Source organism: Peromyscus californicus, unplaced genomic scaffold (assembly GCF_007827085.1).
Source record: "Peromyscus californicus insignis strain IS unplaced genomic scaffold, ASM782708v3 Scaffold_14__1_contigs__length_90479793_seg_2, whole genome shotgun sequence".
NCBI classification, from domain to species: Eukaryota; Metazoa; Chordata; class Mammalia; order Rodentia; family Cricetidae; genus Peromyscus; species Peromyscus californicus.
This window is the reverse complement of record NW_026294436.1, coordinates 57,191,602-57,207,775: the sequence shown is the minus strand read 5'-3', so window position 1 is coordinate 57,207,775 and position 16,174 is coordinate 57,191,602. Positions and strand designations below refer to the sequence as shown.

The 16,174-nt window shown below is 40.6% G+C and overlaps 1 protein-coding gene across 2 annotated transcripts in view; it reads right to left on the bottom strand.

Annotated features, from left to right (window-relative positions):
* The window catches only part of Cd84 (CD84 molecule), a 42,014-nt gene extending 26,765 nt beyond the window's left edge, over nt 1-15,249 (bottom strand). For both annotated transcript variants that reach the window (XM_052737635.1, XM_052737636.1), the window contains exon 1: nt 15,150-15,249. In XM_052737635.1, the coding sequence (XP_052593595.1) occupies nt 15,150-15,195 (46 nt within the window). In that variant the 5' untranslated portion in view covers nt 15,196-15,249. The remainder of the gene's footprint in view (nt 1-15,149) is intronic.
* Between the last annotated feature and the right edge of the window lie 925 nt (nt 15,250-16,174).

Sequence of the window (16,174 nt, the reverse complement as noted above, 5' to 3'; positions counted from 1 at the left end):
ATATGTTGGGGTAATTTAAAATACTAATGATGTATAGAAAGAAAAAGAAGCTTTGGTAATAGAGGAAATAGATATGCTGTAAATAAACTAGAGAGAACTTTAAGAGGCTAATGTAGCCATCAGGGCATGAACCAAGGGAGTTATAATAGGGAAGGAAAGGAAGGGCTAAGTTTGAGAGATAGTGCAAGGAAGGGAAATGAAGAAATAGGCACCTAATAAAATTCACTTGTTCTGCTATTTATTTTTAGTTTTTGCTTTCTGTCAGTGAAAACCTAATGTTAGGAAACAGATATGCAGGAAAGATGTCAAAGGGAAAAGACAAGGCTAGTGTTAGAAGTGCTACATCTGAGATGAGATTGGACTACCTAAGTAAGCAGTTGGAAGGAAAGATGATAGGAGAAAGTATGGTCTAGAGGTATTGTTGGATGGAAGAGAGTGGCAACAGAACCTGCTTGTCATGGGATATTTGTATACTGTATAAAGACATATTGTTGTAATCGGTGTAATAAAGAGCTGAACATCCAATAGCCAAACAGGAGGTATAGGTGGGATTTCTGGGTAGAGAAAGGTAGAGGAGGAGGAATCTAGGTGTGAAGGAGATGCCAAGAGACACAGACAGGAAACAGGAAGTGCAAGATGGAAGAGGGGTAACACCACACGATAGAATATAGATTAATATGTGGTGATATATTGTGTACCCTAATAAAATTTGCCTAAAGACCAGAGAACAGAACAAGCTACTAGATTAAACATAAGAGTCCAGACAATGGTGGCACATACCTTTAATCCTAGCTCTCAGGAGGCAGAGATCCTTCTGGATCTCTGAGTTCAAAGCCACCCTGAACTACATGAGATTGAGTCAGTCTAGGAGAGAAACAGAGTCAGGCAGTGGTGGCACACACCTTTAATTCCAATACTTGGGAGTCACACGTCTTTAATCCCAGCCTTAGGAAAGTTGAGATAGGAAATGATATGGCTGAATGGAGAAGGTATATAAGGCTTGAGGAGACAGGAACTAGAGGCTATTCAGCTGAGGCTTTTCAGGCTGAGAAGTTCTAGAGGTAAGATGTGGCAGTTGCTGGTTCCTTTGTCTCTCTGATTTTTCAGTATTTACCCCAATATCTGGCTCCAGGTTTTTCATTAAAAGACCTTTAGAAATTCCAACAACATTAATATAAATGGGTTAATTTAAGTTGTAAGAGCTAGTTAGGAGCAAGCCTAAGCTATAGGCTGAGCTTTCATAATTAATAAGAAGTTTCTGTGTCATTATTTGGGAGTTGGTTGGTGGGACAGAAAAAGACTTATTACACCTGCTAGCTATTTTCCAATATTTGTTCTCTCCTTCATCATAGTGATAGAATCCCTGATGGTTAAAAGGGTAGATAACCACCAGAATAGCCTATATTATCCTGTTTTCTGCTAGTGAAGTGTCATCATGCCACTAAGTTCTGGCCAACTGAATATAAAATATAAGTAAAGGTACTATATATGCCTCCAATGTCTTTTAGAAGAAGGAAAATGTTCTCTCCATCTCTTTTTCTTTATGCTTTATTTTGTCATGGTAGCTGGGCCCCTGAGAAATGTTAGGAATCATAATGAGAAAACCAATTATTGAGGTTGGTGATATAGAAAGATAAAAGTCTGGAGCTGAGCCTGTGAGAAGTGTCCACAGTTATAGAAGAATTATCAAAACAACAACAAAACAAACAAGCAGGCCAAATGGCAAGAGCATCATCAGCAGGGAACCTACTATAGTCTCAAGAAGGGGTTGTCTGTGATATAATGATTCAGAGTGTTCAAAGGCTGAAAACAGCTTTTAAATTTATGTATTGGAAGGTGTGGTAGTTTGAAAGAAAATGGATCCCAAAGAGAGTGGCACTACTAGGAGGTGTGGCCTTGTTGGAGGAAGTGTGTCACTGTGGGGGTGGGCCTTGAGGTTTCCTATGCTCAAAATACTGCCCAGTGAGTCAGTCCACTTCCTATTGCCTGCAAGATGTAGCACTCTCAGCAGGAGTCTGCCTGCATGCCTCCATGCTCCCCATCATGATGATAATAGACTAACCTCTAAAACTGTAAGTGAGCCACTCCAATTTAATATTTTCTTTATATGAGTTGCCATGGTCATGGTGTTTCTTCACAGCAATAAAAACCCTAACAAGACAGAAGTGTATCGATGATCTTTAAGATTGGAAAGCATGTGAGACAATCCAATGGGAAGCCATATTATCCTTCTTGGGGAGGTGGAAGGGACAGGGGTTTGAGCCAGCTGGGTCTGTGTTCATTTGATGAGCCCCTTTTTAAAGTTGACTACAATATGGACTGTAATAAAGTCTGTTTCATAGAACTGTTATCATAGCACACAGAAGATGCTTAAAACAGTAAACATTTAGTGTAGATGAACAAATTGAAAGATAATCATTCTTGATGGTTTCACCCCTTCAGTCATGTAGAAGGTGAGACCAGCTGCTAAGAATAAGGAGACCAGGGTCAAACTTGTTAGGAAGTCTGACAATAGGTACATGTTTTGAATTTAGATATATTTGAACCAATTAGTATAATTTAAAAAAAAATTATTGAAATCCAATGATCCTCAACTTTTCATTTCTAGATGTGGATAACTATTTAATAATGTATGATGAAATAACACTTAGCACAATGTTTGGGTGGTACATATAAATGGTAGTTTCAATTATTTTGATGGGAAAACTTTGAGACATGGTCTTATAAGCCTACAAGAGATTGATGAAACAGGCTAAATGGTTTCAGAAACCCTGGGATCCAAGTGAAGAAGTGTAAAGACTACAGCTACAACATCAGCTGACCAGATTCATTTTCAAACTTTCATATAGTAGATCACAAAAGGAAAGAGTGAGTGACAGACCACAAAGAAGAAAGGACTAGAAAAGGCTACCACTGAGGCAGGTTTGAATGATGTCTGTTCAGATTCCATAGTGAGAGAACCTATAACATACATCAGAGGAGGGCAGATTTATTTTGGCTCCAAGTTCATAGTTTTTAGTTCATAGTTACTTGCTTCCACTGTTACAAGCTGAGGCAAGGTGGAATATCACAGCAAGGAGCATGTGGCAGAGGCTAGATTTTCTTCTCATGGTACCCAGTAACCAGAGAAAGAACAGAAGAGTCTGGAAACAAGGTCTCCCTTTCTAGGGCATAACTTCCAGTAATCAATGTTCCCTAATAAGACCCCATCTCCTAGTTTCTATCACTTCCCAACACTGTCATCAGATTTAGAATATATCAAAGGATTAACCCATAAGTGAAGTTAGAACCCTTGTAATACGATCACTTCCCAAAGCCCTACAGATTAAAACTAAGGCTTCAACATATGAGATTTGGGGGCTGGGGGGCAGATATTGCATATTCAAACTACAACACACAGTAAAAGTCTGTTTGCAGTGATCCTTTAGGTAGCTCTGGGGAAGAGGGAATCTGGAGCAGAGATCATGGGATGACACCAGCATGGTCAGAGCACTGTGGACAGACCCTCTGTAAAAGGCAGCCTTCCTCTCCTTCTGCTCTTTCTTTAGGCTGGAGTACTTCTCCTGTTGTGACAGATCATTTCATGGGTTTGGTTAGACAGTGACCTGTGTTTCATTGGATGATATATTCTGTGTCTGTGGGTGGACTTTACAAATGCACATTTCATGAATATGTAGCTGCCAAAAGCTGCTACTGGAAGTAGATGACAGAGATGGTGAGAAAAGACATTTGAAAAAGAATAAACAAAAAAAAGAGTTTGAGAACTTGATGGGCTAGACTGTCTCCTTGTGGATCGTCTTAAGTTCTATGAGGAACTTACACCATGTCTGGTGGGCTTGTGAAATCACTTAGTTTCCTTTCACACACTTCACCATTGTCTGGTCCCTGCCAGATCAGACCTCAGTCACTCACCTCCATCCTTTCTCTCCCCCAACAGCCATATAGGCCAGGAGCACTTCATCTCCGAGCATGTGGATGCTCTCTTCTCTTCTCTTAGCTGACTCTCCAGCACTCCTTCATCTTATGTAGGTCTTGACTCTAACATCCTCCCATCAGAAGGAGATTTCCTGACCGTCACCTAACAGCACTGGGACATGGAATAATGGAGTCTAATAATGAGACAGACTAACGTCTCATGCAATAGTTAAGTTTATTTAGAGCCTCAGATAATTTTTGTTCTGAGCTTTAAGCAAGGCCATCATGTAAGCAAGGCTCACACAAGTCCAGGCTACATATAATTACAAGGACAAGCTACAGTCAATGCAATGGGTAATTGGAAGCAAACCCACTCCCATTTGCTACACCTAGGAGGGGCACAAGAGCACATTCCAAGAACAATCCTGTGCTTTGGAGGACTGACGTCACAAAACTCTTGTGCTGTTTTCTTGGCGTTTTCTCACAAGCACTCATAATTCTTCTCACACAGCTTCACTCATGGACTGTGTTCTGACACCTGACCACCAGTGCTCAAGCAGCCCACTCCTTGTGTTTTGTTTTTGTGCCAGACAACCCTACTGAAGTCTCAAATATGTATATTAATTTATCATCACCCCTCCTTCCCTGGACACAGCCTCGTTTAATGCATAGTCTTTGCTTTCATCACTAATATTTCTCCTATAACCAGTGGATGGTTTTTAAGTATTTCTTGTGGGGAGGGTGGAGAATAAACATGAATACCTTTTCTTCCTATAGGTACAATCACCCTCTCGTTTGTCAATAGAAATATGAGATAAAACAAGATAGAAAATCTGACAGCAAAACTGAAAACTCTTCACTGGTCTCTCGGTCTTGGTCAGAGTTTAAACTGATTAATAAGAAAGGTCAGTTAGCTAATTGTAGCTTTCTTCTACTGGAACATCTGCTCTGTTTGAAAGGAAAATCCACATAGAAAACTATAGAATGGGGACCCACGAGTTAGCAAGAGTGCCGCAAACTGCAGATTAAGAAACATATTCCATGCCAGGCTCTATTGCTGGTTACACCCAGTCCCTCATGATCCACGAGGAAGGAGAGAGACGGCACTTATGGGTTCCAAAGACTTTAATAAGTCACTACATAAAACAGTCACTGATCAACCAGGGCTTCAGGACAGGGCCTCGGGAACCTTGCTTCTCCTGGCAGCCCCAAACAGGGGCAGAAGCAGGGTTTGTAAGCACAAAAATCACAAATATTTGCTGCCAAGTTACAGATAGAATTTTCTCAATCAGAAGTCAAAGATCAGGGACTTTCCTTGTGTGTTCCATCACTGTCAACTGACACACAACGGGGGCTTTTCATTCCAACCAATCAGACTCATGTGTTCTTTCTGTTGTTAGGAATAGCCATAATGTTTTTAGAGAACTAAGGGACATAGCAGACTATTTGTCATCTCAGGAGGCTATTGGTCAGCCATTGGAAAGTTCTCCGCTCCCTTAGGGCTTGGGAACCTGAACTCTATTTCACCCTGCAGGTAAAATGGAATCTGAAAATGGCAGTTCTTAGGCCAAGGTGCCTTTGTCTGCCCCCTTCATTGCTGACTAGCTAGACACCCAAGAATGTACTGAACAGCTAAGTCTCAGGGTCCTAGCTGGTAAATGAAACTAAGCAGAGCTGTCATTTCGAGGTACTTGGAGGACTAGATAATGTGACAGATCTCTCCAGTTTGTGTACTAATGGGGAAGAATTCAGAGACCCTCAGGAGGTCTTGCCTTGAGGAGCCTCCTTGGCCTGCCCCTTTGTAAGTCACTGTTGACCTACTGTTTAAGAACATAACTTCCTGGATGTGACTACCAGTGTTATGTGATACTAGTCATCAGTCCTAGGAAAACTTAGCAACTCCTTCATGCCTCAGTTTCCTCAGTTTTACTATGGCACTAGGAATAACACTGACCTCATAAAAGTGTCAGGAGATGCTTTGCTGATGCCCATGGGAGGCCTACCCCTTTCTGAGCGAATACAGAGGAGGAGTGGGTTGAAGGGGTGGTGGTGAAGGGGAGGTAGGGGGAAGGAGTGGGAGGAGAAGAGAGGGGAAGCTGCAGTTGGGATGTAAAATAAATAAATTAATTAATAAAGAAGGGTCATGAGAGCTAAACAAGCTGGTATCTGTGGGCTGGCATATCCTGACCACTGTATTGCTTATTAAATGCGAAACAAATGAGAGGCTGGAGGGATGACTCAGTCTGTCAAGCAACTGCTTTGTAAGCATGAGGCCCTGAATTCAGATCTCCAGCACATCTGTTACTCCAGCACCATGGGGGAGCGGGGAAGAGACGGGCAGATCCCTGGAAGCTCATTGGCCAGCCAATCTAGCTGAATCAGTGAACTCCAGGTTCAATTAGAGAACCTGTCTTAAAAAGTGAGGTGGAATGGAATCAAGAGAGACATTGTGTGTTGACCTTTGACCTCCTCATGCAGGTACACATATGCACTTGTGTCCATGGGCAGATATACTCATGCATACACACACACACACACACACACACACACACACACACACACACACACACACCACTCATAAATATCACCAAACAAATAATCATTGTTGAAGGGACTAAAATAATACTTTAGTTTGGTGACATTGGGGTGAGGTGGGAGGTTATGTTAGAGGAAGTAGGGACAGTTGAATATTGCTTAACATTCATTGCCACCCATTGCTTCTTCGTGGCTCTTTAAGTAAGCATTTCTTGTTCTTGTTTCGGGGGTGGGGCAGTAACTAAACTCTCTTTTTTTCTTTGTTCTCCATTCCAGAGTTAACAGTGTGACTAGCTCCCTCTATATTTGAGACCTGGGAGGATGAACAGACACAGCGTGAGTATACAACACTCAGATAAGAGTCAGTTATAATTAGTCAAAATAAGTCAAGAGATGCTGAGAGCAATGAGGCAGGAAAGGACTGGACAGCAGAAATCCTATGTCACTCTTCATAACTATAGAAATTCTTATGTCACAGTTTTTTTTTAAAGACACCTACAACCTGCACAGCAGTATACCATTTTTTCCCCAGAGGTTTTTACTTTATGTCATCTTTATTAAGATTTAGGTTACTCTGAATCAATACTTTAACAATCTAAATCAAACACAAATCTCAAACAGGTGGGGACATGGCCATCCATTGCTTTACTAGTACTTTTCCTATTAGCACATACTTAAACTTTGCATAAAAGAAAATTCCTCACTTTTGGACCAAAGTACCTCTGAGTGTCTATGTATCAATGTTGTCATCTGAAAATGGGCTTATTAGTACTCTCCATCTTATAGGGTATCGTAGGATTGAACAAAGTAATAATTGTAGCGGACTTAAAATTATGTCAGACATATAGTGATTGCCTCATACACGGTTAATGTTTGCTCTTATTGATGGGAGATAGGAGAAAAATCAGAGGGGAAGGGTTGAACAAATAGATAAAAAATGAGAGGAGAAAGGAAAATGATCAAATCAATACAGAAAAGACCTGTAGAGAGAATGAGCAAGAAGCAAGGTGGTGGACTCTTCTGTAAAATGGTCTGTCCCTGGAGGTTGACTAAGTAGCTCCAGGACACATGGAGGACAATCAGTCACAGAGTTCACTAAGCAATGAGAATATGGAATCAGAGCATAAGACTGGAAGTCTTCGTTTTGAAAAAGCTTCTCCAGCACAAAGAAGTCATGATTCACTGTCTCCAACTTCCTTGAACCAGTGATTCCAGGGAAAATGGAGATGTCTACATGCATTTCTCCTTCAGCCCTTGGCTGTCTCATTGCTCTGATTGCTGGGGAAGGGCAGAAAAGCAGGACCATGCCCAACACTGAATAGAAGGGACCACTCTACCAGGGACAGCAGCAGGAGGAATCTAGAACATATCTTGCCCTCAGGAAGTATCTGTGAAATAACCATAAGAGGGGAAACATAGGTACACTTAGGGTGATCCGTACCTGACTTTTTTGAAAACAAGGCCTCACTTTTTTTTTTAAGTATCCCTGATAAAATGAATATCTCATCCCTGGTTTCCTTTACAGAACCCCAATACCCTGTACTCAAGCTCAAACTGCTACCATTTTTCTTCCTGTTTAGCTTCCTTGAACCATCCCACAAATAACCAAGTCCTGTCCAGGATCTCTGTACAACAGAACTCAGACCCTTCTTAAAAAGCGTGAAACACAAGTATAAAACACAGCAACAGGATTAGCTAACATATACATGATTTTGAGACATTGTCTCACTATGTATAGAGGACTGGCCTGGAACTCAATATGTAGACCAGAATGGCCTAGAATTCCCCTGCCTCTGTCTCCCAAATGCTGGAATTAAAGATGTATACCACCATACTTGGCTAATTTTTCAAGCATATTCAGACACACACACACACACACACACACACACACACACACACACACACACACATACACACACACCATCACCACCACCGCCATTACCATCACTACCAACAACAATAGAATAGGAATCAACAATAATTTGTCACTGACATCTCTCATATCAGTGATCTCATTTCCTCAATAAAAGGATACAGACTAACAGAATGGATATGAAAACAGGATCCATCCTGCTGCTGCATCCAAGAAAAACACCCCAATGTCAAAAATAGACATTATCTTAGGTTAAAGGGATGGAAAAAGATATTCCAAGAAGATGGACCTAAGAAACAAGCTGGTGTAGTCATTTTAGTATCAGAAAAATTAGACTTCAAATGAAAACTAATCAAAAGAGATAGGGAAGGACAATACATACTCATTAAAGGAAAAATCCACCAAGAGGACATTGCAATTGTTAACAACGATGCCCAAACACAAGGGTACCCAAGTTTGTAAAAGAAACACTACTACAGCTTGAGTCACACATTGACCCTCAAAAACTGATAGTGCGAGACCTTAATACCCAACTCTCACAAACAGACAGGTCATCCAGACAAAAACTAATCAGAGAAATGATAGCACTAACACATTATAAACCAAATGGACCTAACAGATATTTACAATAAATTTCACCCAAAAGAATACACCTACTTCTCTGCACCTCATGGAGCTTTGTCCACATACTTGGATATAAAGCAAGTCCCAATAGATACAAGAAAATTGAAATAACTCCCCATATCCTATCATATCACCATAGATTAAAGCTGGATATAGAAAAACAACAACCAACCAAACCAACCAACCAAACCCAGAAGCAACAGAAAGCTTACAAACTTATGGAAACTGAACAACTGTTTACTGAATGAAAAATAGACCAAGACAGAAATTAAGAAAGACTTTCTAGATTCCAATGGAAAATGAATACAGGCAGTGGTGGTGCATGCCTTTAATCCCAGCACTCAGGAGGCAGAGCCAGGCAGATCTCTGTGAGTTCAAGGCCAGCCTGGGCTATAGAGTGAGTTCTAGGAAAGGCGCAAAGCTACACAGAGAAACCCTGTCTCAAAAAAACAACAACAAAAATATACAAAAAAAAAAAACAACAAAAGAAAGAAAAATGAATACACAACATAACCAAACTTAAGGGACACAATTGAAAGTGGCTCTAAAAGGCCTAAAAACAAACAAACAAACACCTGTAGAGATCTCATATTAGCAATTTAACAGCAACCTAAAAGTGCTAGAACAAAAAGAGGTAATCACCCACAAGAGGAGTAGATGGCAAGAAATAAACTTAGGGCTGAAATCAATAAAATAGAAACAAAGAGAACAATTCAAAAAATCAATGAATCAGAGTTGATTCTTTGAGACAATCAACAAGATAGACAAGCACTTATTCAAAATAAAAGGCAGAGCTAGAATATTCAAATTAACAAAATCAGAAATGAAAACGGGAAGCATAAAAACAGACACCTGAGGAACTCCAGATAATCAAAAGTATATTCTTAAGAAACTTGTAGAAAATACTCAATAAAATACTTGCAAACTGAACCCAAGAACATATCAAAAAAGATCATCTACCACAATCAAGTAGGCTTCATCCTGGAAATTCAGGGATGGTTCAATATACAAAAACCAATAAATGTAATCCACCATATAAACAAACTGAAAGAAAAAAAAAAACACCTCATGATTATCTCATTACATGCAGAATAGGCCTTTGGTAAAGTCCAATACCCCTTCATGATCCTGGAGAGAGTAGAGATACAAGGGACATATCTAAACATAATAAAAGCAGTTTTCACCACAGGCAATATCAAATTAAATGGAGAGAATCTCAAAGGATTTCAACTAAAATCAGAAACAAGACAAGCTTGTCTACTTCTCCACCCCTGGGCAGTAACACCTAAAGGAGTTCAAGGGCATATAAATTGGAAAGGAAGAAGTCACAGTATCTTTATTTGCAGATGATATAGTAGTATACATAAGTGACACTAGAAATTCCACTAGGGAACTCCTACAGGTAATAAACACTTTCAGCAAAGTAGCTGGATACAGAATTAACTCATAAAAATCTGTAGCCTTCCTATAGAAATCAGGGAAACAGTATCTTTCACTATAGCCTCAAAAAATATAAAATATCTTCTTGGGTTAACTCTAACCAAGCAAGTAAAAGACTTGTATGATTAAAAACTGTAAGATGTTGAAGAAAGAAATAGATAAAAATATCAGAAGATGGAAAAATCTCCCATGGTTATGGATCAGTAGGGTTAACATAGTAAAATTAACATTCTACAAAAAGCAGTCTAAAGATTCAATGCAACCCTCATCAAAATTCCAACACAATTCTCAACAGAACTTGACAGAAGGACGATTCTCAACTTCATATGGAAAAACAAACAAACAAACAAAAAACCAGGATATCTAAAACAATCCTGAACAGTAAAAGAAATTTGTGAGGTCTGACCATTCCTGATTTCAAGTAATACTACAAAGATATAGTAATAAAAATAGCATGGTATTGGCATAAAAAAGACGTGTTGATCAATGAAATTGAATTGAAGACCCAGACATAAATCCACAGACCTATGGATATGTGATTTTTGAAAAAGAAACTAAAATTATACAATGGAAAAAAGAAAGAATAGTCAACAAATGGTTCTGGTCTAACTGGATGTCTGTATTTAGAAGAATGCAAATAACTCCATACTTATCACCCTGCACAAAACTCAAGTCCAAGTGGATCAAAGACTTCAACATAAAAATCAGATATACTGAACTGATGGAAGAGAAAGTTGGGGATAACCTTGTACTCATTGGCACAGGAGAAGACTTCTTGAATGGAACATGGATAATGTAGGCACTAAGATCAACAATTAATAAATGGGACTTTATGAAACTGAGACGTTTCTGTAAAGACACTTTCATTCAAACAAAATGGCAGCCTACAGAATGGTGTGGTCATATTTTATTTGTGCTCTAACAAAGCTTGCCTGGGGATCAGAGGAAAATGCCAGCCACTATATTAAACATAGAGATCAGGTAGTGGTAGCATCTGCCTTTAATCCTAGCATTCAGGAGGCAGAGATTATTCCAGATCTCTGTGAGTTCAAGGCCACACTGGGAACAGAGCCAGGCTTGGTGGCACACTCCTTTAATCCTAGCACTAGTTAACCATAGAGGTCTAGAGGTCTGTACAGACAGACAAGAAGTGATAGTGCTTGGCAGAAAGAGGAAATGATGTAGCTGGGTGGAGAGAAGAAGTAAGATGTCAGGGCACAGAAAGTTATATAGGCGTGAGTACACAGGAAGTAGCTTGCTTGTGCTGAGGATTTCCTAGCGGTAAGAACTTGTAGTTGGCTTGTTCTGTCCCACTGATCTTTCAGCTTTCACCTCAATATCTTGCTCTGAGTTTTTTATTAGTAAGACTGTTTAGCAATTCATGTTATAGTGTGGGAAAAGACTTTCAGCAACTTATCATTTAATAGAGAACTAATACCTAAAATATATAAAGAACTCAAGAAACCAGATATCAGAAAACCAAATAATCCAGTTTAAAAAATGGGCTACAGATCTAAACAGGGAATTCTCCATAGAGAAAACTCAAATGACTGAAAAACCTCTTAAAGAATTGTTCAATATCCTTAGCCATCAGTAAAATGCAAATCAAAACTACTTTGAGATTCCACCTTACATCTGTCAGAATGACTAAGATCAATAATACTAGTGACAGCTCTTGTTGGAGAGGATATGGAATAAAGGGAATGCTCATCCATTGCTGGTGGGAGTGCCAACTTATACAGCCATTATGGAAATCAACATGGCAGCTCTTCAGAAAGTTGGGAATCTATCTACCTCAAGATCCATTTGTACTGCTCTTGGTCATATACCCAAAAGATGCTTCATATTATTACAGGGATACCTGCTCAACCATGTTTATTGCTGTTCTATTCATAATAGCCCAAAACTAGAAACCACCTAGATGTCCCTTAACAGAAAAATGAATAAAGAAATTGTGGTACATTTTCACAATGGAGTATTTCTTAGCTTTTAAAAAAACTTGACTTCATGAAATTTATATACAAATGGATGGAACTAGAAAAAAGTCATTCTGAGTGAGGTAACCCAGAAAGATATAAGGTATGCATTCACTTATATGTGGATATTAGTCATTAAATAAATGATTACCAACCTACAATTGACAGACCCAGAGAGGTTAGGTACAGAGGAAGGTAAAAGAGTGGGACACATGAATCTCTCTGGGAGGAGGAAAATAAAATAGATTTTATGGGTGGACTGGGTACAGAGTTGGGACAGAAACAGGAGAGGAGGATCCATTGGGAAGGGGGAAGGGAGATAGGGTTGAGGAAGGGAATGCAGGGAGAGATAGCTAGAACTGAGGGGCATTTGAGGGATAACATGGAAATATAGTGCAGTGGAAACTTTCTAAAATGTATGAAGGTAATCCTAATGAGGCCTCCTGATAACTGGGGAGACAGGGTCCCAACTGGCCATCTCTTGTCACCAAATGTGGCTTCCAGTACTATGACTGGGTTTCCTTTAGTTGAGTTGTTGGACTAGAGAGTCCCATGGAAATCCCCAAATGACCCAGGCTATTGTTAAGACAAGGGTTTGCTCTCCACAAACTGATAGTGGGGCCCCATTTTGGAGGATAACACCAACACAACTCAGCTAGGAGAAACCTAGCTGGTGCCTATGTTGAGCCTTTACCCCTATATTCTAGTGTCTCTGGTATTGGAAGGGACTCTGCAGGCTACCAAAAGAGAAAGTAAACACTGACACAGCCTCAAAACCTTTGGCCTACAATCTGTCCTGCATGAAAGATGTGCCAGGGCAATGGTGGCAGAGAACTTGTGGGAGTAGCCAACCAATGTCTGACTTGACTTAAAGCACACTCCATGAGATGGAGCCCATACTGACCACTGCTTGTGTGACCCAGAAACTAGATAGCCCAGAGACCTAGGGTAAAACCAAACACTACTTGTCTTAAAACACACACACACACACACACACACACACAATAAAATGACTCTTAATGATATTCTGCTCTACTCATAGATAAGTGCCTTTCTTAACCTTCATCAGATAAGCTTCCTCCTGTGGCAGACAGGAACAGAGGCAGAGACCCACAGCCAGACATTATGAGGAGAGAGAGTCCTTGGAACACACACACAGTTCTAAATGGGAAGTCTCCATCAAATCCCTCCCCTGGGAGCACAGGGAACCCCTCGGAATAGGAGGCAGAAAGAGTATAAGTGACAGAGGTGACAGAGGACACCAGGAGAACAAGGCTCTCGGAGTCAACTCAGCAAGGCTCATAGGAGCTCACAGAGACTGATGCGGCGAGCACAGGGTCTTCATGGGGCCGCACCGAGTCCTCTGCGTAGATTCTCTAGCTTTCAGCTTAGTCTTTTTTACAGGACTCCTGTGTGTTGAACTAATGGATCTGATTCTTATGTCTGCTCTTGGGCTCTTTCCCTTCTCTTGGATTGCATTGTCCGGCCTCAGTGTGATGGCTTTTGTTTCCTCCTATTATATTTTATTTTGTAATGTTTGTTTGCTATCTTTAGAAGCCTGGCCTTTTCTCACGAGAGACAAAAAGGGAGTGGATCTGGAGGGGAGGGGAGTCAGGGAGGAACTGGAAGGAGTTTAGAGAGGGGAAACTGTAATCAGGACATATTGTATGAGCAAAGCATCTATTTTCAATAAATGGGAAAAAAAGAAAATAAAAAGAAGCATTGGTTCTCCAGTAACTGATGGAAGTAGATGCAGAGATCCACAGCCAAACACCAGGCTGAGCTCCGGGAGTCCAGTTGAAGAGAGAGAAGAGGGATTCTATGAGCAAGGGATATCAAGATCATGATGGGGAAACCTACAGAGACAACCAAAGCAAACTAGTGGGAACTCATGAAATTTAGACCAACAGCTGTGGAGCCTGCATGGGACTGGACTAGGCCCTCTGCATAAGCGAGACTGTGTGTAGCTTGATCTGCATAAGGGGCCCCCTGGCAGTAGGATCAGGACCCATCTCTGGTGCATGAGCTGGCCTTTTGGAGCCCACTACCTGCTGTAGGACACCTTGTACAGCTTTGATGCAGGGGCAGGGGCTTGGACCTGCCTCTACTGAATGTACCAGGGAGGCCTTACCTTCTTATAGGAGGGAATGGGGAGTGGGATGGAAGGCTGGAGGGGTGGGAGGAGAGAATAGGGGGAATCTGTGATTGGTATGTAAAATGAATAATAAAATTTCTTAATAAAAAAACAAGAAGCATTGGTTCTTATCCTACTTGCTATAGCGTTCCATTATATGATTCTGGTGCCTAGCATTAACTAATTAACTATCCAACAAAACATTTATTAACTGCCTACTACGTCCCAGACATTTTATGGAGACAAGGCCAGCTAAGGTGAGAGGATTAAATAAAGAGATGGAAATGCAAAAGAAAAATCAAACTGAAATGACACTGGAAATGAAAGACTTACGTCAAATAAACAGTTTGGTGGAAAGCCTCACCAACAAATTGGATCATGGGGAGGAGGAGAGAGTATCAGGAGTCGAAGACATAGTTAGGAACTGAACTATCAAGTGGAAGGTGATTGGTTTATTGGTTTAATGAAATAAAGCACATAGTTTGGATCTTAAGTTCTTCCTGTAGTTAAATGTTGTGAGTATAATACAAGCAGCAACTCAGGATGTGCTGCTGAAAATAGATCAAAGGCACATGTCAATGCCTTCTCAAGCATACTTTCTAAAATTTTATGGGGAAAGGAGGAGTTAATTCTAACAAGGTTCAGAACTTACAGGTTTGCAGGCAAAGGAACCAGATCCACAGGGGGTGCTGAGCCATCTCCGGCAGGCTGGAGTCTTCTCGAGGAGAAGTCTAGGAGACTCTTTATTTCACGTATGGTGTTTCCGGAAGCTTGAGAGAGGAAGTGTGAGCTGATTAAGAGGCGTTTGCTCTTGCTCTGCTTACTAGTGTTTTCCACTGCATGACTCCAGTGCCCACTAGCCTATTAGCTGTTAATTAATTAATTATTCAACAGTAATAATGTAATTGACTGCTTTCCTTTTGTGGGTTTTTTTTTTCCTTTTTAGAGGGATCGATAATTACACAGGAAATTTCAATAAATGGTGATATGTGTTGCAGCAGCAAGAAAAACAAGGACCTTTGAGACTGGAGGCCCCTACTCCAGGCTGGGGTGAGGTAGAGATTTCTGAAAGGAATTGACAATTTAGCTGAGACAAATATGCAGAATGAATTAGCAGTATTAGTCAAAGGGTTAATTATATTTTGAATCACAAGAATAAATTGTCCATAAGCACTGTATCCCTCCCACTGACCCACCATCACCCAGGTAAGTTAACTCCCGAACTCATGAATGGGCATCAATTGTCTCTCAGACTGAATTACATGTAGCACTTAGTGAGACAAGACCAGCTAAGCTGACAGAACACCAAGGCCCAGTCTAAACGCTCAGTGTAGGTGTGCCAAACTCATTCCAAAAGGCAGACACACATTTCCAGATGGCAAGCCAGAGTTAGAGCCAAGGCTAGATCTAAAGTCAGCCAGAGCCAAACAAGATCTAGAGTAGAAGCCAGAGCCAGAGTGTAAACAGATTCAACCCCAGAGCTGGTCCAGACAGGTGCTCACCATTAGAGAGCACAGGAAGGAATGCTCAGTGCCCGAGGAACTCCAAGCTGCAAGACAGGTTTCTAGGAACCAGGAAAGGAACACGAGAGATGACCGGTCATCTCCAACAATAAATGGACCTACTCCTTGTAGTAACTATTATTGAAGATGGTATCCCACTTTCAGAATAGGATCA